General features: G+C 42.7%; 1 protein-coding gene across 1 annotated transcript in view; it reads right to left on the minus strand.

Annotated features, from left to right (window-relative positions):
* Positions 1–377: 377 nt before the first annotated feature.
* LOC127598009 (uncharacterized) overlaps positions 378–27,975 on the minus strand; it is a 39,742-nt gene continuing 12,144 nt past the window's right edge. Inside the window, 7 exon segments of the mRNA XM_052061505.1 lie at positions 378–392; positions 2,065–2,982; positions 8,591–10,261; positions 12,800–13,070; positions 16,965–19,198; positions 20,163–21,080; positions 26,335–27,894. Of these exon segments, the coding sequence (XP_051917465.1) occupies positions 378–392; positions 2,065–2,982; positions 8,591–10,261; positions 12,800–13,070; positions 16,965–19,198; positions 20,163–21,080; positions 26,335–27,894 (7,587 nt within the window).

Consider the following 27,975-nt stretch of genomic DNA (forward strand, 5'->3'; position numbering starts at 1 on the left):
GGCAACCAATCCCCCGCCTGCTGCCCGAAGACAGCTGGGATAGGCTCCAGCACCCCCCGCGACCCTAGTGAGGATCAAGCGGCTCGGAAGATGAATGAATGAATGAATGAATGAATGAATGAATAATAAAAGGGGGGTATGTGTGGCACAAATGCAACACTGCTGGTTATGTATACTGGTGAACATGTTTTATCTCAAAGGTTTACTTTTATTCTGCTTTGCTAAAATATTTGCATTTTTTAAATTGTGTTGTACAGGTCATGTTAATGATGCAAATAAAGAACAAAATAATTAAGCTTAGTCTTGTAATTTTACAACACAACAACTTGGAATTTGAACAAGGTTTGTAGACTTTTTCAATAGAAACAGCAATTATATTAATGGTCAAATGTCTGGGGGAGCCCACAAGACATTTAATTGTGAGCACCTAAATTGTAAACCATCAAGCTTCCAAATGTAAAAAAAAAAAAAAAAAAAAAAAAAAAAAAAAAGCAATTCAGATTTAGAGCCACAATGAGAGACTTGCAGTCATTCACACATTTTTTTTTTCATTGACATTGTGAACAAAGCATGCGCAAATTTAAAAAAAAAACTAAATGGAAGTGAAGTTGATCCTATTTTACAAGAAGCCAACTTCAGTCCAATTTTTCTCAGATCAGAATTGAAAATTGCAAAACAGTAAGTGCATTTCTCAAAACTATTTGTACCAATAGCAAAACAGCATGGTTCCCCTGCAATAGCCAATTTCTTTCTCAAAAGCCTGAGTACATGTCACTGTGTCACTGAACTTGTCAGTGACATAGGAATGACACGTAATTGTGTCATTGTGTACGGGTAAGGCAGCTGAATTGTCAATAATCAACAGTGTTCTGGAGGAATGTTCTGATGTATACTACGGTGAAAGTTTTGATGACCGATTATTCTAAATGGGAAGTTACATTTTGCGAGTGTAGACAAATGAGTGCAAAGAGCCTGGGCATGATTCACATGTCACAATTTGTTGACAAACCATGTCATTCCGATACAGAGAGGAAAAGACAGCACCAAATTATATATATAAAGATATATATGTACACACACACACACACACACACACACACACACACACACACACACATGCACAGACAAACAATAAGACACGCGCACACAAATCTTCTTGAACATGATTAAGGACCATGCAAAGTTCCAGCACTGTGTTATTTTTAAGGCTTATATTCAAAAGCAATTTAAGTTACGTTCTCATTTCGTTTAACTCTTTACATTCAAATTCAAGTTCCATTAGCTGACATGGGAGAAATGTAAATTGGCATGGCACAGCAGTCATATGCATTTATCATACAGGTTAAGGCTATCAGAGTCTGTTTGCCAATTGTGTTTCCTTTTCAGAAACATTCCTATTTATTTTGTTCTTCTACTTCTTCCTCTCATAACTTTGCTGCTGTGAAGTGGGAATTTCTCCATTGTGAGACTATTAAAGGTTTTCTTATCTTAATGTAAGAGAAACTGTACTGTAATATAAAAAAGGACAGTGAGAAAGAAAGTGAGAGGGAGAGAGAGAGCGAGAGAGAGAGAGAAAATAGACAGGCAGACAAAGAGAGAGAAGAAAGACAAAATAAAGTAGTGATAATTTAGTGGTGAGCAGTCAATTTCATCAAGCTAACAGTAAAATGGAAAGTGAAAAAGTTGAAAGACAGTTTGTGGTTTTAAAAACTAAATAAATAACTCTCCAATATATTAGCTAAACTTGGGTCGATAGATAGATAGATAGATAGATAGATAGATAGATAGATAGATAGATAGATAGATAGATAGATAGATAGATAGATAGATAGATAGATAGATAGATAGATAGATAGATAGATAGATAGATAGATAGATAGATAGATAGATAGATAGATAGATAGATAGATAGATAGATAGATAGATAGATAGATAGATAGATAGATAGATAGATAGATAGATAGATAGATAGATAGATAGATAGATAGATAGATAGATAGATAGATAGATAGATAGATAGATAGATAGATAGATAGATACACAATCATCAACAATTATTTGTACCTCAGGTGACCCATGAGCATCGCAAAACATCTCATCGAAGTCACTCGGACTTTTCCTCAGAGTTTGCTCAGCAGGCAGCGTGTTGTCATTGTAGGATGAAACAAACTTAAAGTCACTGGTTCTGGAGCCTGTTGTCAAGTAGGCGTCATAATTGTAGGTGCTGCGTAAAGTTCCTGTGCCGTCTACATCTGCGTAATTAGGAGGCAGATACGCGCCGGGGATGGCGACAGCTCCATCAAACAGCAGTCTGGGCTTTCTCCTGCGACAAAACCTCACACCCAGGACGATGATGATGAAGGTCAAGAAAAAGGTGGACACGGACACCAGAGCGATGATCAGGTAAGAGGTCAGCTTGGAATTCTTGTCGTCATAAGAAATGTCCTTCAGTTCCGGCACCTCGGCCAAGTTGTCCGAAATAAGTAAATACATGGAGCAGGTGGCAGAGAGAGGGGGCTGTCCGTTATCTTTCACGGCCACAATCAGGTTCTGCTTCATGCTGTCAGACTCCGAAATGTCCCGCTGCGTCCTGATCTCGCCACTGTGGAGACCAATGGTGAAGAGTCCCGGGTCTGTGGACTTGACAATACGATAGGACAGCCAGGCGTTCTGTCCCGAGTCGGCGTCCACCGCGATCACTTTGGACACCACAGAGCCTCCGTGTGCAGCTTTGGGGACCAGCTCGGTCATGAAGGAGTTGCCCTCCGGGGCGGGGTACAAAATCTGAGGAGAGTTGTCGTTGATGTCCGATATGAACACGCTGACGCTCACGTTGCTGCTCAGCGGAGGAGAACCATTGTCTCGGGCAATGACGTGGACTTGAAAACTCCTCAAGTGTTCGTAATCAAACGACCTGACAGCATGGATCACCCCCGTGTCTCCGTTAACAGACACAAAGGAGGACACAGAGGCACCGTTCACCTCAGATGGTAACAGAGAATAAATCACGGTGCCGTTCTGTCTCCAATCGGGGTCTTGAGCACTGACAGAGCATAAAGTGGAGCCGGCTTTGTTGTTCTCACTCACATATGCGCTGTAGGACTGTTCCCCAAACACGGGCGGGTTGTCGTTGATGTCCGCTACAGACAAGTGAAGACTTTTTGAGGAGGACAGAGGAGGAGAACCCTCGTCCACGGCACTGATTGTAATGTTGTAATCAGACACAAATTCACGATCAAGTTGTCCAGTGGTCACTAAAGAATAATAGTTTTTAATTGAAGGAACTAATTTAAAGGGGACGTTTTGTGGAATAGAGCAGCGCACTTGTCCATTCTTGTCATAGTCTCTGTCCTGCACGTTAATAATGCCCACCTCTGTCCCAGGTGACACATTCTCTGCAACTGAATTAGACAGAGATTTTAAATTGATCACAGGGGCGTTGTCATTCATGTCAGTGATGGAAATAATCACCTTTGCATAAGAGGATAGCCCGAGCCCATCTTTGGCTTTCACACGTAATTCATATGATGTGCTAGATTCATAGTCAACAGTGCCAACTACAGCGATAGCACCCACTTTACGATCAATGCTGAATAACTTCTTAACATGTTCTGTCACATGTCCAAAATCGTAAGTCACATTCCCATTCACCCCTTCATCTGCATCAGTAGCACTCACATTGATCACAATTGTATCTGGAGGAGAGTTTTCAGGCAGGCTGGCTTTATAAACGGCCTGGCTGAACACTGGGGCGTTATCATTTGCATCCAGCACGGTGACATGTACGACCACTGTGCCTGATCTCCGCGGAGAGCCGCCATCTAAAGCTGTGAGAAGCAAATTAATTTCCTGTTTTTGTTCACGGTCAAGTTCTTTGTCAAGAACAAGCTCGACTGTGTTCCCACTGACAGACAAAACGAAATTGTCATTTTTCTTGAGCAAGTACTGCTGAACTGAATTTTGTCCTACATCCGCATCGTGGGCCTCCTCTATCACAAAACGAGCCCCTTTGTCGGCTGACTCGCTTATCTCCAAAGCAATGAAGTCATCATTAAACAGCGGCGCGTTATCATTGATATCTTGAATGTGCAAATTAATTCGATGGAGCTCCAGTGGATTCTCCAGGACCACCTCATATTTTAGGACACATGAAGCCCTGTCGTCACAAAGCCCCTCTCTATCAATCCTGTCGGCCACAATCAGCTCTCCGTTTCTCACGTTTAGATCACAGTAACGTTTTCCGCTCCCGTCGGCGTCGATCCGCGCTTTTCTGCCGGACAGCGCGGTCGCCTCCAATCCGAGATCCTTGGCTAAATTCCCAATAACCGATCCTCGTTTCATCTCCTCGGGGAAGGAAAAGCTCACGTCTCCGTGTGCGGAATGCAGCAAAAGGAAAAGGAAATAAAAGATGCGCGATGGAAACAAGGACATTTTCGAACCCATTACGTGCGCCTTCCGAACGGGCAGGAGAACAATGTGGTCTACAAAATCACTGACATTCAAGCACGCCACTCCACGACAAAATAAAAAAGAGCGTTCAATGATTTTTAAAGCTGGTCTACTGCGCCACCGTGAGTACAGTTTCTTGTCGACACATTCAATGTTAAACCAACTCGTTCGTCATTATTTACACAGAACTTTTGTCGCATGCACGGCGTTTACGTTATTTTAATAAATAAGAGTGCTCATTTGTTCTTCTATGCATAATTAACTGTAACAAATGCAGGAGCTGATAACGGAGCATCTCACTTTCAAAGTATACCTGACCCTGTCTGACATGTTCGACAAGATTTTTTTTTTGGTTCCGGTCCACTGCACGGTGTTAAAAATAATTAACATATATATCAATGGATGTGTGTGTGTGGAGGGTGGGGGCGTGTTAATCACGCTGCAGTGAGGCTTTTACATTAATTTACAAATATACGTACAATGCACAACTCAAAATCGATAATCTGGAAATATACACCCATTTTAGGCTACACTGTCACTATAATGCTTCAAATAGTAGTTTGTTCTTACGTGATGACAAAAGTTGATTTCAGGATGATCACAATTGAAGACAATTTTTGTTCACTAAAATGACAATGGACGGGATAACACACGTTGGAAAATCAAGTGATGATTAATCTGATCATATTTTCTTTTAAGAAATACGAACTCCCACATCCTACTCGGAATGAATTTGTCTGGGCATATTTGCTTATCAGCAAGGCAATAACAGTAAATATCATGAAGCCTGTATTACAAGACTGTTTCATGCAGAACAATCAAATACAATTTTTGCTACAATAATCATGTATTGGAAAAAAAGAGTTGAATTTACTTCGTTTTATTTCATCAAGTATTTGCAAAAAAAAAATAGAATGATCTGAATGCAGGCACATTCTCTTAGAACATATGACTCTACTTATTTATTTATTTAATCCTGATCCAGGAGATTTTAATTTGTGTACCCACTTGATGAAATAACATTGGCAAAATTAAACCAAATAATCTTTTTCTCACTAACTACAAAGTGCACTAAGAGGCATTTGTAAATTGTGTGTGTGTGTGGAAGGGGGGGGGGTTCACTTTGGGCTCTGCTTCTGCATGCCACAAATATCTCAAAAATAAGACCAATATTTTGCATACTTTCTATGTATGTTTTTAAAGATCTTTGCATCAGGTCTGTTGGAAATGCATGTAGCTGTCATTATAGTGTACACTTTTTTTGGGGGGGAGAGGCTCATTAAACTACAAACTTGTGGTCTTGTAATGGAGAGAAAAACAAAACCTTCCAGATCAAACTTCCTGTGTCTTTCAGCTTCAGCTGCCTCTTGGGACCTCGACAAGCTGTTCCCTAACCAGGTTACACACTTCCAACTTATACCGCCGTCGGATGACAACTCAAGACACTTTTGTACTCAAAACTTCACTGTCCTTTTTGGAGGCAAATCACTCAGGTAATGAATAGCTGATCTGCTCTGTTAGGACAACCCGAGGCCATCCGCAAACACTTGAAGGGCCTAAGCACAGTGGGAACCCTTTGGGAGTTTTTTTTCTGATGAAATGTGATACAAATAAATGTGACTTGACTTGATAAGTGCAAGGAAAAGCCAACTTTGGTGTCAAATAATGATTAGAATGAAAGAAACACATGGGCTTGAGATATTTAACAAACCGATAATATACCTTTTCTTTGGATGGATCTATTTAACCTTTATTTATTCAGAAAACAATTCTCATTTGTAATGTTTAACGAGCTGCAGACGGAAGACTAAAGCAAATTAAGGCGGACATAATTCAACAACAGCATTTAAATGGCATTTCTGTGACAAAGGCTGGCCTTTTGTTATAAGCAGTCCCTAATAAGAACCTGGATGCCGATTAAATTCATGTAAGGCTCAATCAAGAATGTAGGAGCTCCATGTTTTGCCTTGCATTTTTTGCTGATTATCCTTCCAAGTACTCAGTGTTATATTTGTTTTAGTGATATGAGCCGAATGGAGGCGGGTGGCCAGTTGAAATTGGGGTTTCCTCAGATGCCATGTCACTGATTGGGGAAACCAAACAATTTTCGATGAGCGTGTTTTGGACCAAGGCATTCTTGTTGTTGATTTGGTTTGTGGAAAATTAACAAGTTGTGACTTTTCAAGAAATGAAACATCAATCATTATTTCATTAAGATGATCACTCTGTTGTTTTCATTTTTATGCCGCGTGTACAAAAAGTCAAAATTAAACAATCAGTAACCAAAAGTGTAGTCGACAAAAGTAGTCGTGGAGAAGTTCCAACAAAGAATCTCAATTCAACTCAACTCTACTGTATTCATAGAGCACTTTCGAACAGCCACCGCTGCATACAAAGTGCTGTACATGCAGCAATTAACATATACAACAAACAGTAAAGTAAATCGGTAACAAAGACGGTAGAAAGCACCGAACAGCAAAACCAAGAGCAAATCTAAGTCATGCTGAGTCAAATGCCAATGAATACAAGTGAGTTTTGAGGCGGGTTTTAAAGATGGGCAGCGAGGAGGCTTAAATAATATAAATATAAAGAATATTAAAAATACTATAGATTAGGCGAATAATAGTGACTGAATAATGCAATGTCACTGTGGACCATTCATGGTGTCAAATTCAAGGACTGTGTGTGAAATTTCATCTGGCTTGGTCACACTTTTCAGAAAAAATATTGCAGAATGTTAATTAAGAAAAAAATGTATATTTTTGGATCAATGTCAAGTTTGATAACTGGGGTAGAAATCAATAAATGGTTAAGAAAATGTAAACATAATGGGGCACAATAAGTATGTTAGGGTCGGATGAAGTCATATGTGTGATGAAGCGTTATTGGCTCATGAAAACTTTTGCACGACCCCATTGTAGAAAATGTTCTCAATCAAATGACCGGACTGACAACGACAACTTTATCTTTGAGGGCAATCAAATTTCATGAGCAAACGAATCAAGCTATAAAGCAATCAAGAAATAAGAAAGACATGGCACAACGAAGACTAAGTGGGCCAACAGTAAATGGGATTGAGTGGCAAGCAACCTGCAATATATCGGCCTTTCATCCAAAAGCAAATTGGACAGATTCAAGCACCGATTATGAGCAACAGCATGAGTAATGAACACCAACAGGAAAATGTGAATTAGACAAACTATAATGAGACTTTTGATCATACCTCAGGTGATCCTTGAGTAACTCCAAAAATTTCATCAAAGTCACTTGGACTTTTGCTCAGAGTCTGGCCAGCAGGCAGCGTGTTGTCATTATAAGAAGACACAAACTTAAAGTCACTGGTTCTGGAGCCTGTTGTCAAGTAGGCGTCATAGTTGTAGGTGCTGCGTAAAGTTCCTGTGCCGTCAGCATCTGCGTAATTAGGAGGCAGATACGCGCCGGGGATGGCGACTGCTCCATCAAACAACAGTCTGGGCTTTCTCCTGCGACAAAACCTCACCCCCAGGACGATGACAATGAAGGTCAGGAAAAAGGTGGACACGGACACCAGAGCAATGATCAGGTAGGAGGTCAGCTTGGAATTCTTGTCGTCATAAGAAATGTCCTTCAGCTCCGGCACCTCGGCCAAGTTGTCCGAAATAAGTAAGTACATGGAGCAGGTGGCAGAGAGAGGGGGCTGTCCGTTATCTTTCACGGCCACAATCAGGTTCTGCTTCATGCTGTCAGACTCCGAAATGTCCCGCTGCGTCCTGATCTCGCCACTGTGGAGACCAATGGTGAAGAGTCCCGCGTCTGTGGACTTGACAATATGATAGGACAGCCAGGCGTTCTGTCCCGAGTCGGCGTCCACCGCGATCACTTTGGACACCACAGAGCCTCCGTGTGCAGCTTTGGGGACCAGCTCGGTCATGAAGGAGTTGCCCTCTGGGGCGGGGTACAGAATCTGAGGAGAGTTGTCGTTGATGTCCAATATGAACACGCTGACGCTCACGTTGCTGCTCAGCGGAGGAGAACCGTTGTCTCGGGCCATGACGTGGATTTGAAAACTCCTCAAGTGTTCGTAATCAAATGACCTGACCGCGTGGATCACCCCCGTGTCTCCATTAACAGACACATAGGAGGACACTGAGGCACTGTTCACCTCAGCAGGTAACAGAGAATAAATCACGGTGCCGTTCTGTCTCCAATCGGGGTCTTGAGCACTCACAGAGCATAAAGTGGAGCCAGCTTTGTTGTTTTCACTTACATATGCGCTGTATGACTGTTCTTCAAATACTGGTGGGTTGTCGTTGATGTCCGCTACAGACAAGTGAATACTTTTCGAGGAGGATAGAGGAGGAGAGCCCTCGTCAGTGGCACTGATTGTAATGTTGTAATCAGAAACTAGTTCACGGTCAAGTTGTCCAGTGGTCACTAGAGAATAATAATTTTTAATAGAAGGAACTAATTTAAAGGGTACATTCTGTTGAATGGAGCAGCGGACTTGCCCGTTCTGCTCTGAGTCTCTGTCCTGCACATTAATGATGCCAACCTCTATACCAGGTGACGCATTCTCCGATATTGGGTTAGATAGTGACTTTAAATTGATTACAGGAGCGTTGTCATTTACATCAGTAAGGTCAATGATTAATGTTGAATAAGACACCAAGCCAAGGCCATCTCTCGCACTTATTTGCATTTCATAAGATGACATTTTCTCATAATCAATAACACCAGTCACTCTCACTTCCCCAGTTTTGGGATGTAATGAAAATACATCCATATTGTCATCAGAAATATGGTCAAATGCATATGAGATTTCGCTATTTATTCCTTCATCTGCATCACTTGCGGTCACTGTGACCACCAAAGTGTCAAGAGGAGAGTTTTCAGGCAGACTGGCTTTATAGACAGGCTGACTAAACACTGGAGCGTTATCATTCGCATCCAGCACAGTGACGTGGATGACGACAGTGCCGGATCTCTGAGGAGAGCCGCCATCATAGGCGGTCAGCAAAAGCATGATGTCTTTTTTATTTTCTCTGTCTAATTCTTTTTCTAAGATCAATTCACAGTTCTTTCGTCCTCCCATTTTAGTGTTTACACTTAATTTAAAATGATCATTCTGCTGCAAAGCATAGCTTTGAACAGCGTTTTCTCCGATGTCTCCATCATGCGCTTCTCCAAGAAGAAAATGAGCACCCTTCACTGCTGATTCTTGTATTTCAAATTTGAGTGTATCGTCATAAAACTGCGGTGAATTGTCATTGATATCGAGAACACGGATGCTTATACGGTGCAGTTCGAATGGGTTTTCAAGGACAAGTTCCTGTTTTAAAACACACGATGCCTTTTTACCGCAAAGTCCCTCTCTGTCGATCCTTTCCTGAACAAGCAATTCACCCGTGTTGAAGTTGATTCCGCAGAGCTGCACGTTGTCATCCTCGGGATCAATGCGTGCTTTACGAGCAGATAACTGTCCCACGTTAAGTGCCAAATCCTTGGCGACATTCCCGATTACAGATCCACGTTTCATCTCCTCTGGGATAGAGTAGCTCACGTCTCCTTCGATGGTGCGGATGAAAAAAACAAGAAAAGCGAGGCCGTAAGCAAACGGCGCAAATCTTTTGTTCTCCATTGTACTCCAAAGAAAATTGAACCAAAAGATGAACAACAGTATGAATATGATCTCCCGAATATCCACAGATTTTTCCACAGAAGTCTTGTTTTCCGGCGTCTCAACCAGAGCTACACAACAATAAAATCTGACTTGTGTGTCGACGCAAATGGGTGTGAAATTCAAGACCGTTTTTGAATGAGAGCATACTGACATCTAGAGTATATTTTTTGTCATAACACCTAGTGGTAGAAAAAAAAAGTTACTGTAATTAGTATTGGGACTGGTTTTGGATGGTCGCTAATTTGTCAAAGTAGATTAAAAATGCACATTAGAAATATATGATCGTATCAAGATAGAATGTCATCCCTACAAACAAATTGTTGACATGTTCAAAAAATTATAAACATAAGCTCAACGTTCTCTAACAAGAAAGAGAAAAGTTGCTGAAGAAAACGTTGCAGTGTCAGCGACAAAAAAGAGCATATTTTCAGGACCATGGACAGGGGTGAAAGGAGCGACAATACAATGAGCCACATTGGCTTCAAAGCTCCACTGGCAAAATGAGCATGAGACTTTCTGAACAACAGGTTCACCACCTGAACTACAAATCCTCAGAACTGGTGTCAGACCATGAAAACATATTCCGTTGAGACAAAAATAACTGACAAAGGTTAGTTTCGTCAGCGAAGGTAACGTCAACAGCCGAACCCCCCAGTAAATGGTCTAAATATATTTTCTAAATGTTTTCCAACAACAACACATATGACAAATTCCTTTTCAAACATGCATCACAAGAAGCTTCATGGATGGATACGTTTTTTTTTTCATTTTGTGAGATGCACGTATTGTGTGTGCAAATTAGATTATAGATAAATCGGCTGAAAAATAATGTTTCTGCTTAAACCGTTTCTGAAATCATGCAAATTAAGATACACGAAAGCAAAGAAAAAAAGGAACATATTTTTTATGAGGAAACTGCAACAATGGAAACTTCTGTTGAAAATGAATCGTGTGCTTCATCATACTTTTTTTTTTAAAATCATGCTCAGGCTGCTTTGTCACGTCCCATTTGCACTCATGCAACTGTGGCGTCTGATCAAAGGTATGGGAATGTTTTTGGTACAGCCTGACTATGTTTTTTTTTCTTCTCAAAATCAAATTGACAGGTTTTGTGTGGGCTTGTGCATCTTCATGTCAATCTGTCTCAGACTACATTAATTTTGAGACAGTTTATATTGGGGGAAAAAAGAGTTAAGTGTTGTCCTCAAATGGAAGGATATCAAAAAGCCACATTTTCAAGTCCAAGTAGATTGCATCATGACAATATGATATTAAATAAGAAAGACTTATCGTCATGCAATGAAACCTCAAAAGTATTATTGGTATAAGCGATAAACTGAAACTGTCAGGGTTCCCTTAAAGTCGTCATGATCACAATAGTGCCTGTTCTTTTAAACTGTAATAACAATTTATGGATCTTATGCTCAAGCATTCTATGCTGCAGTGTGTGAAGCAATGTGGCCATTGCAGCAGTAATTCGGTGATAAAGAACCTGACAGTCCGAGCTTCTTTGTGATGAAGTATGACTCTCAAAACCTCCCTTGTCGATTGTTCTACTGTATCCGTGAACAAAATTGCCACGGACACACTTTGCACGCTCCCAGAAGAGTGAATGTTGTTTAAATTACACATGGGAGCCTCTGAGTCCTAACTTACCTTTCACTTCCTTCTCAATGAAATTGCAACTTTTGGTTATTATGAACAATTGGCTACGATACACTCTTTTAAGGGAACACAGTTTCACCCAAAAGTAAAAGCACTCACAATTTGTTTTTGAAGGCCAATACTGAAATGTTCTGATGTTCCTCAGGCAGAGTTATAATTTCTAACAGAATAACAATACCAAAACATGGCATAACTGAAACTGATGAAGTGTATAATAACAGTGCAGAGGGAGAAATGGCAAACTACTTGTTTTGCAAATGCAGGGAAATTGTGTTTCATGAGCTTTGGAGTACATGTGAAATCAAAACAATGGATGAAATTTGTCGAATCTTGCAAAGTAACTACGTCATGTGTGATATGTGAATGATAGTCCAAAGAGTTCCTCCTGTGTGATTTACTGCAATTATTTCTAGTTTCAACTGTGAAAACAATGTAAAACTTCAAAACGTTGAAAAGCTGAATGAAGGAAACGTGCCTGGTTGGATGCAAATAGGAAGAGCCAACTACAGTCTCCGATTGACCATCACGTTAATTAAATATTTTCACCACAAGTTTGAAGAGTCACCATGCTCTTCCTAAACAATAATAAAGTTCCATCCATCCATCCAAATTCCGATCCGCTTTTCCTTACAGGGGTCGCGGGGGGTTCTGGAGCCTATCCCAGCTGCCTTTGGGCAGTAGGCGGTGGACGCCCTGAACCGGTTGCCAGCCAATCGCAGAGCACACACAGGAGAATAACCATGCATGCTGACACTCCCACCAAGGGACAATTTTTAGAGTGTTCAATCAGACTGCCATGCATGTTTTTGGAATGTAGGAAGAAACCGGAGTAACCAGAGGAAACCCACGCAGGCCCGGGGAGAACACGCAAATTCCACACAGGGAGGCCGGAGCTGGAATCGAACCCAGTACTTCTGCGCTGTGAGGTCAACGCACTAACCACTGGGTCACCGGGCCGCCCAATAACGTTTTTATTGTTACTATTTTTTAATTAAATAATTTATTTACATAAGTAAAGGTCCCTACCTCCAAAGGGTCAAATGAATCATGCAGCTCATCCACAAAGTCTGTTGGGCTTTTCCTCAGAGTCTGGTCAGCAGGCAGTGTGTTGTCATTGTAGGACGAAACAAACTTAAAGTCACTGGTTCTGGAACCTGTTGTCAAGTAGGCGTCATAGTTGTAGGTGCTGCGTAAAGTTCCTGTGCCGTCTACATCTGCGTAATTAGGAGGCAGATACGCGCCGGGGATGGCAACTGCTCCATCAAACAACAGTCTGGGCTTTCTCCTGCGACAAAACCTCACACCTAGGACGATGATGATGAAGGTCAGGAAAAAGGTGGACACAGACACCAGCGCAATGATCAGGTAAGAGGTCAGCTTGGAATTCTTGTCGTCATAAGAAATGTCCTTCAGTTCCGGCACCTCGGCCAAGTTGTCCGAAATAAGTAAATACATGGAGCAGGTGGCAGAGAGAGGGGGCTGTCCGTTATCTCTCACGGCCACAATCAGGTTCTGTTTCATGCTGTCAGACTCTGAAATGTCCCGCTGGGTCCTGATCTCGCCACTGTGGAGACCAATGGTGAAGAGTCCCGGGTCTGTGGACTTGACAATATGATAGGACAGCCAGGCGTTCTGTCCCGAGTCGGCGTCCACCGCGATCACTTTGGACACCACAGAGCCTCCGTGCGCAGCTTTGGGGACCAGCTCGGTCATGAAGGAGTTGCCCTCCGGGGCGGGGTACAAAATCTGAGGAGAGTTGTCGTTGACATCTGATATGAACACGCTGACGCTCACGTTGCTGCTCAGGGGAGGAGAACCGTTGTCTCGGGCCATGACGTGGACTTGGAAACTCCGCAAGTGTTCGTAATCAAACGACCTGACCGCGTGGATCACCCCCGTGTCTCCATTAACAGACACATAGGAGGACACCGGGGCACCGTTCACTTCAGCAGGTAAAAGAGAATAAATCACGGTGCCGTTCTGTCTCCAGTCGGGGTCTCGAGCACTGACAGAACATAAAGTGGAGCCAGCTTTGTTGTTCTCACTCACATATGCACTGTACGACTGTTCCTCAAACACGGGCGGGTTGTCGTTGATGTCCGCTACAGACAAGTGAAGACTTTTTGAGGAGGACAGAGGAGGAGAACCCTCGTCCACGGCACTGATTGTAATGTTGTAATCAGACACGAGTTCACGGTCAAGTTGTCCAGTGGTCACCAGAGAATAATAGTTTTTAATAGAAGAAACTAACTTAAAGGGGACATTTTGTTGAATGGAGCAGCGGACCTGTCCATTCTTGTCATAGTCTCTGTCCTGCACGTTAATGATACCCACTTCAGTACCAGGTGACACATTCTCTGCTAATGGATTAGACAGAGATTCTACATGTATCACTGGAGCATTATCGTTCACATCAGTGATGGAAATGATAACCTTAGCATATGTTGACAGTCCCAGTCCATCTTTTGCCTTCACACGTATTTCATATGAAGTTCTTGATTCATAGTCAGCTGTGCCAATTACAGCGATTGTTCCCACTTTACGATCAATACTAAATGTCTTCTTCACATCTTCTGTAACATGTCCAAAATCATAACTCACATCTCCATTCACTCCTTCATCGGCATCTGTAGCACTCACATTGATCACGATTGTATCAGGGGGAGAGTTTTCAGGCAGGCTGGCTTTATAAACGGCCTGGCTGAACACTGGGGCGTTATCATTTGCATCCAGCACGGTGACATGTACGACTACTGTGCCTGATCTCCGCGGAGAGCCGCCATCTAAAGCTGTGAGAAGCAAATTCATCTCACTTTCCTTTTCACGGTCAAGTTCTTTGTCAAGAACAAGCTCGACTGTGTTCCCACTGACAGACAAAACGAAATTGTCATTTTTCTTGAGAAAGTACTGCTGAACTGAATTTTGTCCTACATCCGCATCGTGGGCCTCCTCTATCACAAAACGAGCCCCTTTGTCGGCTGACTCCCTTATCTCCAAATCAATTAAGCCATCCTTAAACAGAGGGGCGTTATCGTTTACATCCTGAATGTGCAGATTCATTCGATGAAGTTCGAGTGGATTCTGCAGCACAACCTCATGTTTCAGGACGCATGAAGCCTTGTCGCCGCAAAGCCCCTCTCTATCAATCCTGTCGGCCACAATCAGCTCTCCGTTTCTCACGTTCAGATCACAGTAGCGTTTTCCGCTCCCGTCGGCGTCGATGCGCGCTTTTCTGCCGGACAGCGCGGTCGCCTCCAATCCGAGATCCTTGGCTAAATTCCCAATAACCGATCCTCGTTTCATCTCCTCGGGGAAGGAAAAGCTCACGTCTCCGTGTGAGGAATGAAACAAAAGGAAAAGGAAATAAAATGTGTGCGCCTGAAACGTGGTGCACATCGACGCCATCATTAAAAAGATCCGATCAAAAGACGTGGACATGAGATACAGTATATACAACACAAAGGTCCAAAATATAATTGTACACTTTACATGAACGACAATCTGATGTTATCCTCCCTCCAGCCCAAATGCTTGTGCGGCCAAACGCCCTTCCACAAAAGAGAGAAAGACTCGTAATTTCAAGATTGGTCTATATCGCCATCTTGAGTCGACTTGCACTATCACACTTAAACAACATAATAGGAAGGAAGTACACGAATTCATTGTTGAGTTTAATTTTAAATTGCGACCTGTAATGCATTTTTCACAAAAACTGAATGTAATGGAAATTACTTATCTTGATTGAGGTAATGTGCAAAATATTAGCCAGCACTCAATTTGTAAATTCATCCAATCTCCTGTTTTTTTTTTTATATCAATCCTCACGCACTATAATCTAACGGAAGCACGGGCCCTTAAAAATATTTTGATGCATCGTATCTTCACAAGATATACTTCATATGTTATTTTCACAACATATTTTCACAAGAACTGTCACTTGCACAGTGCACTGATAGAAGTTATTGTATACCACAATCATCACTCGCGTGGCCATTTCTAAATTTCATCGAGTCACAGTCACGTTTCCCGCCCATCTCACAAGTTTAAACGAATACCAACGCAATCCGTCACAGGACGGCGACGTCTGATGTGTGGCGCATCTCTGACAGAAAGTATAAGACAAAAGATTTGCCGGCACTTTCTGAATATGTCCCCACCGGCACCCCATCACCCTACAACTCTTTCAGCAAAACAATCAGTATGCCCATAATGCACCTTTTGAACTGATCTTGACGGTATCTTCAACGGTCCGCGCACAAACACCCAACAGGATATGACAGGTTATCAAATGTTTACACACACACACACGGATTTTTTTCCAAGCGAGCATTAATAAAAATGTGAAACGTTGATATGTGACTCCAATGTCGAGCATCATCCGCGGTCTTTTTCAAATCAAAAGTCACGTGCATTTTGCTCCACTTTGTGTCATGAAGTGAAAAAGAAACTTAATCTGCCTCGCTGCCAGGTCCAACTTTTTTCTCTTGTGGGAAAACAATAGTGTACATGAGACCCACACCGCAAACACTGACATTGATTGTAGGTGAACATGCTTGCGCATGCAGAAACGAACCCACTCCTCGTTTCAGCTGTTAACGTGTGCTGAAGCAGATATTTATGGAACATGGTTGTGACAATTATTTTAGAGAATTATTGTCAACACAATGACTTGACGATACACGATGAAATATTAGTGAAAGAAAATATTCCTTGTCAGATTGTAGCAGACAGTGACCATTGAAATACCCAATTAATCAAACTTGGATGGAATAAAATACAAATACGAACAAAATAATCACAGCTTTTGCCACTAAAAAACCACCACTAGTTAACCAAATGAATCAGTCCTTCAATAGCAGATGGGTGAACGCCTTTGAAAGTTGAATTGAAAGAACAACAAAGTGTGAGTCTTGCTCATACCTCAGGAAAATGTTCAGCATCTCCAAAAATCTCATCAAATTCGGCAGGACTTTTCCTCAGAGTCTGGCCAGCAGGTAGCGTGTTGTCATTGTAGGAAGACACAAACTTAAAGTCACTGGTTCTGGAGCCTGTTGTCAAGTAGGCGTCATAGTTGTAGGTGCTGCGTAAAGTTCCTGTGCCGTCTACATCTGCGTAATTAGGAGGCAGATACGCGCCGGGGATGGCGACTGCTCCATCAAACAATAGTCTGGGCTTTCTCCTGCGACAAAACCTCACACCCAGGACGATGATGATGAACGTCAGGAAGAAGGTGGACACGGACACCAGCGCAATGATCAGGTAAGAGGTCAGCTTGGAATTCTTGTCGTCATAAGAAATGTCCTTCAGCTCCGGCACCTCGGCCAAGTTGTCCGAAATAAGTAAATACATGGAGCAGGTGGCAGAGAGAGGGGGCTGTCCGTTATCTTTCACGGCCACAATCAGGTTCTGCTTCATGCTGTCAGACTCCGAAATGTCCCGCTGGGTCCTGATCTCTCCACTGTGGAGACCAATGGTGAAGAGTCCCGGGTCTGTGGACTTGACAATATGATAGGACAGCCAGGCGTTCTGTCCGGAGTCGGCGTCCACCGCGATCACTTTGGACACCACAGAGCCTCCGTGTGCAGCTTTGGGGACCAGCTCGGTCATGAAGGAGTTGCCCTCCGGGGCGGGGTACAAGATCTGAGGAGAGTTGTCGTTCACGTCCGATATGAACACGCTGACGCTCACGTTGCTGCTCAGCGGAGGAGAACCGTTGTCTCGGGCCATGACGTGGATTTGAAAACTCCTCAAGTGTTCGTAATCAAACGACCTGACAGCATGGATCACCCCCGTGTCTCCGTTCACAGACACAAAGGAGGACACCGGGGCACCGTTCACTTCAGCAGGTAAAAGAGAATAAATCACGGTGCCGTTCTGTCTCCAGTCGGGGTCTCGAGCACTGACAGAGCATAAAGTGGAGCCAGCTTTGTAGTTTTCACTCACATATGCGCTGTAGGACTGTTCCTCAAACACGGGCGGGTTGTCATTGATGTCCGCTACAGACAAAAGAACACTTTTCGAGGAGGACAAAGGAGGAGAGCCCTCGTCAGTGGCACTGATTGTAATGTTGTAATCAGAAACAAGTTCACGGTCAAGATGTTCTGTCGTCACCAGAGAATAATAGTTTTTAATAGAAGGAACTAATTTGAAGGGTAAATTTTGTTGAACTGAGCAACGGACTTGCCCGTTCTGCTCGGAGTCTCTGTCCTGCACATTAACGAGGCCCACCTCTGTACCAGGTGACACATTTTCTGCCATTGAGTTTGACAGTGATTTTAGTTGTATGACGGGGTAATTGTCGTTTGTGTCAATCACATAAATAATTAAAGAGGAATACGAAATTAATCCTAGGCCATCTGCAGCACTTATTTGCATTTCATGTGATTTTACTTTCTCGTAATCAACAACACCAGTCACTCTCACTTCCCCCGTTTTGGGATGTAATGAAAATACATTCATATTGTCATCAGAAGCATGGTCAAACGCATATGAGATTTCGCTATTTATTCCTTCATCAGCATCACTTGCTCTCACTGTGACCACCAAAGTGTCAGGAGGAGAGTTTTCAGGCAGACTGGCTTTATAGACAGGCTGACTAAACACTGGAGCGTTATCATTCGCATCCAGCACAGTGACGTGGATGGCAACTGTGCCCGATCGCCGAGGAGAGCCGCCATCATAGGCGGTCAGCAAAAGCATGATGTCTTTTTTATTTTCTCTGTCTAATTCTTTTTCTAAGATCAATTCACAGTTCTTTCGTCCTCCCATTTTAGTGTTTACATTTAATTTAAAATGATCATTCTGCTGCAAAGCATAGCTTTGAACAGCGTTTTCTCCGATGTCTCCATCGTGTGCTTCTCTAAGAAGAAAACGAGCACCCTTAACTGCTGATTCTCGAATTTCTAATTTGAGCTGGTCTTCATTGAACTGCGGTGAATTATCATTGATATCTTGAACGCGGATATTAACACGGTGCAGTTCTAATGGGTTTTCAAGGACAAGTTCCTGTTTTAAAACACACGATGCCTTTTTACCGCAAAGTCCCTCTCTGTCGATCCTTTCCTGAACAAGCAATTCACCCGTGTTGAGGTTGATTCCGCAGAGCTGCACGTTGTCATCCTCGGGATCAATGCGTGCTTTACGAGCAGATAACTGTCCCACATTAAGTGCCAAATCCTTGGCGACATTCCCGATTACAGATCCACGTTTCATCTCCTCTTCGATAGAGTAGCTCACCTCTCCATGGATTGTGTGGAGGAAAAAGAAAAGAAAAACGAGGCCGTAGCCAAACGGCGCAAATCTTTTGTTCTCCGTTGCACCACAAATAATCATAGTCATCGTCATAAAACTACAAACTACTCTTCCAAAAAATAAACAACCAATACACTTATGATCTTTTCGGTCGTCCCTCGGCTTCCAACACCAAAGTCCCGTTCACAAGCGACACAATAAAATCGAGCTTGTGTGTCGATAAACATGGGTGGGAAATTAAGAGCTTTGGTTCCTAAGTGCATACTGACATCTAGCGTACATTCCCCGTTAGTCCATCTATTTGGAGCTAGGTTAGAATTTAGAATTAGAATCCTGGAAGTCTTTGGGTGGGGGATCTATGATTAAAGCCCACTGGAGAAAATTGAAATATTTCAGCACCATGGATAGAGATAAAGTAGCGTCTCCTCAAATTAAATTATCGGATACTTTCTCAGCATGTTAGCTGACAAATGTGCCTAAAACCCCCTCCAAAGACAATGAACCATGTAGTTATTTTTCGCTTTGTGAAAATAACAGGAAAAAAAAGCGTGATGTGTTATGAGACATGGAGACGACCAACTTCCGATATAATTCAGACATGTAAAAATAAATAGTGGCTTTTAATTTCCGCTCATTTGGTGAGAAATGCTGTGACCCAAAGGATATCGTCAATAAATGTAAATATTACATGCATGGTTCCATAGTATTACAAAACATGTCTCTCATTAAAATTAACTAGATGAAAAAATATGTACAGACGTCTCTATCGATTCATTAACTTAAGCAGATGTTGGGCATGACCATGCATACATCCTTTATCTTAATTCTGCATCATAACACAATAAGCGGTGGGTTAAATTGGACATGTTTTAATCGCAAGGTTCTCAAGTGGGATGCAAATTAGATTTGACGAGAGAGGGTTTGACTGTATGAGAAGAACAAAAATTTCAAGAAGAGGAAGAATGGCTTTAATTAAAAAGAAATTATGAATAGAAGCAAGCTTCTCTTCAAATACAAATTCAAATTATGTCACACTCAATATTTCATGTGAAATTAAATTACTTGAATGTCTATCATGTATTCCCACAATAATTACTTTGAAAAACATATTAAATGATTCAACTTGAAACATATCTACCTCAAGTGGGTCGAATGAATCATGAAGCTCATCCACGAAGTCACTCGGACTTTTCCTCAGAGTTTGCTCAGCAGGCAGCGTGTTGTCATTGTAGGATGAAACAAACTTAAAGTCACTGGTTCTGGAGCCTGTTGTCAAGTAGGCGTCATAGTTGTAGGTGCTGCGTAAAGTTCCTGTGCCGTCAACATCTGCGTAATTAGGAGGCAGATACGCGCCAGGGATGGCGACTGCTCCATCAAACAACAGTCTGGGCTTTCTCCTGCGACAAAACCTCACACCCAGGACGATGATGATGAAGGTCAGGAAGAAGGTGGACACAGACACCAGCGCAATGATCAGGTAAGAGGTCAGCTTGGAATTCTTGTCGTCATAAGAAATGTCCTTCAGTTCCGGCACCTCGGCCAAGTTGTCCGAAATCAGTAAATACATGGAGCAGGTGGCAGAGAGAGGGGGCTGTCCGTTATCTTTCACGGCCACAATCAGGTTCTGTTTCATGCTGTCAGACTCCGAAATGTCCCGCTGGGTCCTGATCTCGCCACTGTGGAGACCAATGGTGAAGAGTCCCGGGTCTGTGGACTTGACAATATGATAGGACAGCCAGGCGTTCTGTCCCGAGTCGGCGTCCACCGCGATCACTTTGGACACCACAGAGCCTCCGTGTGCAGCTTTGGGGACCAGCTCGGTCATGAAGGAGTTGCCCTCCGTGGCGGGGTACAGAATCTGAGGAGAGTTGTCGTTGACGTCCGATATGAACACGCTGACGCTCACGTTGCTGCTCAGCGGAGGAGAACCGTTGTCTCGGGCCATGACGTGGACTTGGAAACTCCTCAAGTGTTCGTAATCAAACGACCTGACCGCGTGGATCACCCCCGTGTCTCCGTTCACAGACACAAAGGAGGACACAGAGGCACCGTTCACCTCAGCAGGTAACAGAGAATAAATCACGGTGCCGTTCTGTCTCCAATCGGGGTCTCGTGCACTAACAGAGCATAAAGTGGAGCCGGCTTTGTTATTCTCACTCACATATGCGCTGTACGACTGTTCCTCAAACACGGGTGGGTTGTCGTTGATGTCCGCTACAGACAAGTGAATACTTTTCGAGGAGGACAAAGGAGGAGAGCCCTCGTCAGTGGCACTGATTGTAATGTTGTAATCAGACACAAGTTCACGGTCAAGTTGCCCAGTGGTCACTAAAGAATAATAGTTTTTAATAGAAGGAACTAATTTAAAAGGGACAGTTTGTTGAATGGAACAGCGAACCTGTCCATTCTGCTCAGAGTCGCTGTCCTGCACGTGAACGATGCCCACCTCTGTTCCAGGTGACACATTCTCTGGTATTGGATGAGACAGTGATTTCAGTTGTATAAATGGGGCGTTGTCATTGACGTCAATTATATGAATAATTACCCTTGCCTCTGAAAAGAGTCCATAACCATCTTTTGCCTCAACAAACACTTCAAATTTGGATCCTTCTTCAAAATCAAGAGTTCCCATAATTTGCAATTCACCAGTTTTGTGATCGAGGGAAAAGAGATTTTGAGATTTGTCAGAAAGGCGGCTGAACTCGTATGTAACTTCTCCATTTATTCCTTCATCAGCATCTGCTGCGCTCACGGTGAGAACTGGGGTTTTTAAGGCTGCGTCTTCCTTCACGGAGGTTGTATAAACAGTCTGGGTAAAAACTGGGGCGTTGTCATTCGCATCAAGGACGATGACATGAATGACTACAGTCCCAGATCTCTGAGGAGAACCACCATCAAGTGCCGTCAGCAATAATTTCATTTCCTGCTGCTCTTCTCTGTCCAATTCCTTATCTAAAATCAGCTCGCCGTATTTACTGCCATCGTTTGTCGTCTGAATGTGAAACACAAAATTGGCATTTTCTTGCAAAACGTAACTTTGAACAGAATTTGTACCTATATCTGGATCTTGTGCTGCATTAATGCGATATTTGGCTCCTTTGACAGCGGACTCACGTATTTCCAGCTTTATAATATCCTTGGGGAAAACGGGAACGTTATCATTCACATCCTGAACTTGCAAAGACAGCCGGTGCAATTCCAAAGGATTTTCCAGCAGCAGGTCGAATTTCAGAACACACGAAGGCTTCTCTCCGCAATGCTCCTCGCGGTCAATTCTTTCAGCAACCATTAAATCTCCCGTCCGGAGGTTTATTCCGCAATACTGTTTGTTGTTCTTTTCCATATCAACACGAGCTTTGCGAGCAGACAGTTTGCCCACCTCCAATCCGAGATCCTTGGCAATATTTCCAACCACAGCTCTGCGTTTCAGCTCCTCTTGAACAGAATAGCTGAGGTCTCCGTGTGCATATCCGACCAGAACAAAGAAAAAGGCAAAGCTCCGGCAACGGACTATGTGCTGTAAATGCGCCATTCTTTCACAGCGATGTAGCCACGATAGCACTGTAGTGTTATCAATGAAACGTTTAGATACCCCACACAAGCGGTTTTGTGTTTCTGCTCCGAGGTTATGTCGACAAAGCGCGTCGATGTTGTCAATTTCAACAACGGATGATGAGCAAATCAGTCCAGGCTCGAAATCCTGAGTATATACTGACCCCTTGTGTACAACTGCAATGAACGTTTTGAAAGGAGTCAATAAAAATCGCGTCCCGTTGAAAATGTATTTATATTTCTCTAATTTAAAAACGTTGTTAGAGGGACGCAGATCGGCTGTCCCCCCCCCCCATGTAAATTTGTTCCACATACTGCATGAAGTGATTCATAAACAATGTTTTCCCACAGAGACAGGCAGACTATTCACCAAAATTAACTTTGCACAATTTTCTCAGGGATGTACATTTCCTTATGGCAGTGTGTAAATATTTGATTTATGTGGAAGAATCACAGTGAGTTTAACTGTGGCGCTTTGACCCAAATTGTCACTGGGACAAGCAGAGACTGGCCTAAACCACATGGTTCATATGCTGCACCAAAGGAGCAGAGGACGTGGTCAAATTGTGCTTTGATGATGTCACCATATCCGAACCTTGAAGCGCAACGAAATCCAAATCCTATTTTGAGAATGACAACATAAAAAAACAAAACAAAAGTTCTCAATGAAAGGCCAAGTGTACCAGAGCTGACATTTCAGTGACGTTATCACAGAAGTACGAATTACTATGATCCTCTCAGGCAAGCAAACTGAAAGCCTCAAATATCGCAACTCCTTGAACACAACATTGAATAAAACTCATCAGCACTCTATAAGGAACCGAAGATGCAAAGGACACAGATTGTTCTAGGAAAAACTCAACCACATCCATGACAAAAGAGCTATCCTGACGGTTCAAACACGAGGATTTATTTTTTGTCCTTTTGTATGCTAGGACAACAACTTGTTGATGACAGCCTCAACATCATCGATAGGGGCAGTGTAGCAATGTGAAACAACATGTCTGTAATCTAACATCTGTATACTCGGAATAGCCAAATGATACTAGAGTATCTCCATCCCAAACCAAGTGCCATTTATGAATTACAATTTCTCAGGATGTACGTTCAGGTGTCATTCACTCAGCAAAACAAAAGCAATGTCGGTCAGGTTCAGCATATTGATTGAGAGGTGAGCTTTGGATGAGATCCCACCCAACTACTTCCTCTTTCATTCGAGCCAACAGCGTGAGTCAGTGTTGAACTTTCATAGTCCAAACGTGAACAGTGCACAGAATTTGGACATAATGCACCCTTGAGAAATGTTTTTTTTTTTTCAACGAGATGAGTTATGCTATGAGACAAAGTGCTGTAGTTGCTATTGCTATTATGAGGTTAAAAAGTTCTTAATGAGGAAGAAAACATTTACAAATGCCAAAGACAGGAATCATGTCTAAACCGCTGTGAAATAATTTCTTTCCGGTTGAGTTAGTGAAGATGGAGAGGTTAATTTTTTGTGCATCTCATAATCATAGCAGGAGGCCGACAATGTAAGAGGAGAATCGGAGCAGGTCAGAATTTTGATCTATTTCGTCAAACGTGGCTTCATCCAAATGAAATGTTTCTTGCTCGGTTTTGTTTGCACTTTATATCAGTTCAACTGTGATTAACTGCGTGATACTTTTGTGTAACGGCTGCTTTAGGAACAGTGACTACTGAAATGAAAATTGTATTCATAGTTCAATGTGTTTATAAGCACACTTTAATGTTTACAGTATTTTTTACATTTCAACATCAAACGTTGTAGAACAAACTCAATCACAATTTGAACTGAATACTATAGGTTTAAGACTTTTTTTGCCGCTGAACCCTTTCCTAATTTGTTATTTAACAGCGAATAACCTTTTCTTTCAGTCAATTCTTTTGGGGGCAAATCTGAGTATCAATTCATGAATCCATATCATTGCAAATGGTGAGCTAATCCAAGATCCTTGGAAAAGTTGGTTGTAGCAGGATGAAGAATCACACACATCCTTCTGAATGAACTCATGCAGAAAAGGGCATTTGCTCAAAACGATTTATATTGAAATTTTATGTGCAGTATAATTTTAATGTAATTTACTGGAAATACGTTTTGCTCTTTTCCTATTTTTTAGCGCAGTGGTTATGTTCAAAATGTTGAAGTCATAGTGGCTTATTTAGTCAGTATTATTATTTTTGAAACAAAACCTCTTCTCAAATGAACATTCAGGCATACTACATGACTGTACTCTACTTTACTGTTCATCAAGGTCCCGCTTGGAGAGCTACAAGTTTTTTTTTAGGTGGAACTTGGTGTACAAACTGAGAACTTTGGAGCTACAAGTCTCAAAGAGACAGGCTGATTTTGTTTTTCTGACAATTTACTTTTCCTTCCAGCTAAAACAATATGAGCGATGCATGCGACACAATTGTTAATCCGTGTCTGAGTGAATAGTATTACTCAAATTACACGTTCAAGAATATGGTTTCTTCTGTTAAACATGGACCAGTTATGATTTCCAGATTGTATTCACACATTTATCCTGTTGCATTCGTTATAAAGAGAAAAAATCAAATGGAAGATGACAAAGGAGAAGACCAAACTACTTAACAACATCATATGAAAGGGAAACATGCTGCAAAAATGTTATTCATATATGTTATGCAAATATGCGCAAAAACAGCAACCAATCCAATGGTTGACAATCCAATGGTTGACTTAAAAAACAAAAGAAACGGGGTACTGAATTTTCCATAGTTCAAGTACAAGTTGATGAAAACATTCATCAAAATAGGGAGGAAAATAACTTTCTTTTGACAGAATATTGGAAGAATCTAACCTCAAGTGGGTCGAATGAATCATGAAGCTCATCCACGAAGTCACTGGGACTTTTCCTCAGAGTCTGGTCAGCAGGCAGCGTGTTGTCATTGTAGGACGAAACAAACTTAAAGTCACTGGTTCTGGAACCAGTTGTCAAGTAGGTGTCATAGTTGTAGGTGCTGCGTAAAGTTCCTGTGCCATCTACATCTGCATAATTAGGAGGCAGATACGCGCCGGGGATGGCGACTGCTCCATCAAACAACAGTCTGGGCTTTCTCCTGCGACAAAACCTCACACCCAGGACGATGATGATGAACGTCAGGAAGAAGGTGGACACGGACACCAGAGCAATGATCAAGTAAGAGGTCAGCTTGGAATTCTTGTTGTCATAAGAAATGTCCTTCAGTTCCGGCACCTCGGCCAAGTTGTCTGAAATCAGTAAATACATGGAGCAGGTGGCAGAGAGAGGGGGCTGTCCGTTATCTTTCACGGCCACAATCAGGTTCTGCTTCATGCTGTCAGACTCCGAAATGTCCCGCTGGGTCCTGATCTCGCCACTGTGGAGACCAATGGTGAAGAGTCCCGGGTCTGTGGACTTGACAATATGATAGGACAGCCAGGCGTTCTGTCCCGAGTCGGCGTCCACCGCGATCACTTTGGACACCACAGAGCCTCCGTGTGCAGCTTTGGGGACCAGCTCGGTCATGAAGGAGTTGCCCTCTGGGGCGGGGTACAGAATCTGAGGAGAGTTGTCGTTGACGTCCGATATGAACACGCTGACGCTCACGTTGCTGCTCAGCGGAGGAGAACCGTTGTCTCGGGCCATGACGTGGACTTGAAAACTGCTCAAGTGTTCGTAATCAAACGACCTGACAGCATGGATCACCCCCGTGTCTCCGTTAACAGACACAAAGGAGGACACAGAGGCACCGTTCACCTCAGACGGTAAGAGAGAATAAATCACGGTGCCATTTTGTCTCCAGTCAGGGTCTCGTGCACTAACAGAGCATAAAGTGGAGCCAGCTTTGTTGTTTTCACTCACATATGCGCTGTACGACTGTTCCTCAAACACGGGTGGGTTGTCGTTGATGTCCGCTACGGTCAAGTGAATACTTTTCGAGGAGGATAGAGGAGGAGAACCCTCGTCAGTGGCACTGATTGTAATGTTGTAATCAGACATGAGTTCACGGTCAAGTTGACCAGTGGTCACTAAAGAATAATAGTTTTTAATGGAAGCGACTAATTTAAACGGGACATTTTGTTGAATGGAACAGCGGACCTGTCCATTCTCCTCAGAGTCTCTGTCCTGCACATTAATGATGCCCACCTCTGTACCAGGTGACACATTCTCCGATATTAGGTTGGACAGTGACTTTACGTTGATCACAGGGGCATTGTCATTTACATCAATTATATTAATTATTACTTTTGCCTCAGAAGAAAGTCCATAACCGTCTTTGGCTTCAACCAACACGTCATGGTTTGACACTTCTTCATAATCTATCTTACCTCCCACAACAATTTCTCCAGTTTTCTGATTGAGGGAGAACATATTTCTTGCTTTCTCAGACAACCTGCTAAACTCGTATGTAACTTCTCCATTTATTCCTTCATCAGCATCTGCTGCACTCACGGTGAGAACTGGGGTTTTTAAGGCTGCGTCTTCCTTCACTGAGGTTGTATAAACAGTCTGGGTAAAAACTGGGGCGTTGTCATTCGCATCAAGGACGATGACATGAATGACTACAGTCCCAGATCTCTGAGGAGAACCACCATCAAGTGCCGTCAGCAATAATTTCATTTCCTGCTGCTCTTCTCTGTCCAATTCCTTATCTAAAATCAGCTCGCCGTATTTACTGCCAACATTTGTTGTTTGAATGCGAAACACAAAATTGGCATTTTCTTGCAAAATGTAGCTTTGAACAGAATTTGTTCCTATATCCGAATCGTGCGCTGCATTAATGCGATATTTGGCTCCTTTATCAGCGGACTCTCGTATTTCCAGCTTTATCATATCCTTGGGGAAAACGGGAGCATTATCATTCACATCCTGAACTTGCAAAGACAGCCGGTGCAATTCCAAAGGATTTTCCAGCAGCAGGTCGAATTTCAGAACACACGAAGGCTTCTCTCCGCAATGCTCCTCGCGGTCAATTCTTTCAGCAACCATTAAATCTCCCGTCCGGAGGTTTATTCCGCAATACTGTTTATTGTTCTTTTCCATATCAACACGAGCTTTGCGGGCAGACAATTTGCCCACCTCCAAACCGAGATCTTTGGCAATATTTCCAATCAGAGCTCCGCGTTTTAACTCCTCTTGAATCGAATAGCTGAGGTCTCCGTGTGCATATCCGACCAGGACAAAGAAAAAAGCAAAGCTGCGGCATCGGACGATGTGCCGTAAATGCGCCATTCTCTGACACAAACACAAAAAAACTGCAAAAGAATCAGAAGCTCGTTCGATCAGACTTGTATTTTTCCCTTTGTCTTCTGCTGTTCACGCTACGAAAAAGACGAGAGTCCACTTGTGTGCGCCGTGCAACACACACCGAACATTACTGTAAAAATATTCTGCTGG

Source organism: Hippocampus zosterae, chromosome 1, assembly GCF_025434085.1.
Source record: "Hippocampus zosterae strain Florida chromosome 1, ASM2543408v3, whole genome shotgun sequence".
In the NCBI taxonomy this organism is placed as follows: domain Eukaryota; kingdom Metazoa; phylum Chordata; class Actinopteri; order Syngnathiformes; family Syngnathidae; genus Hippocampus; species Hippocampus zosterae.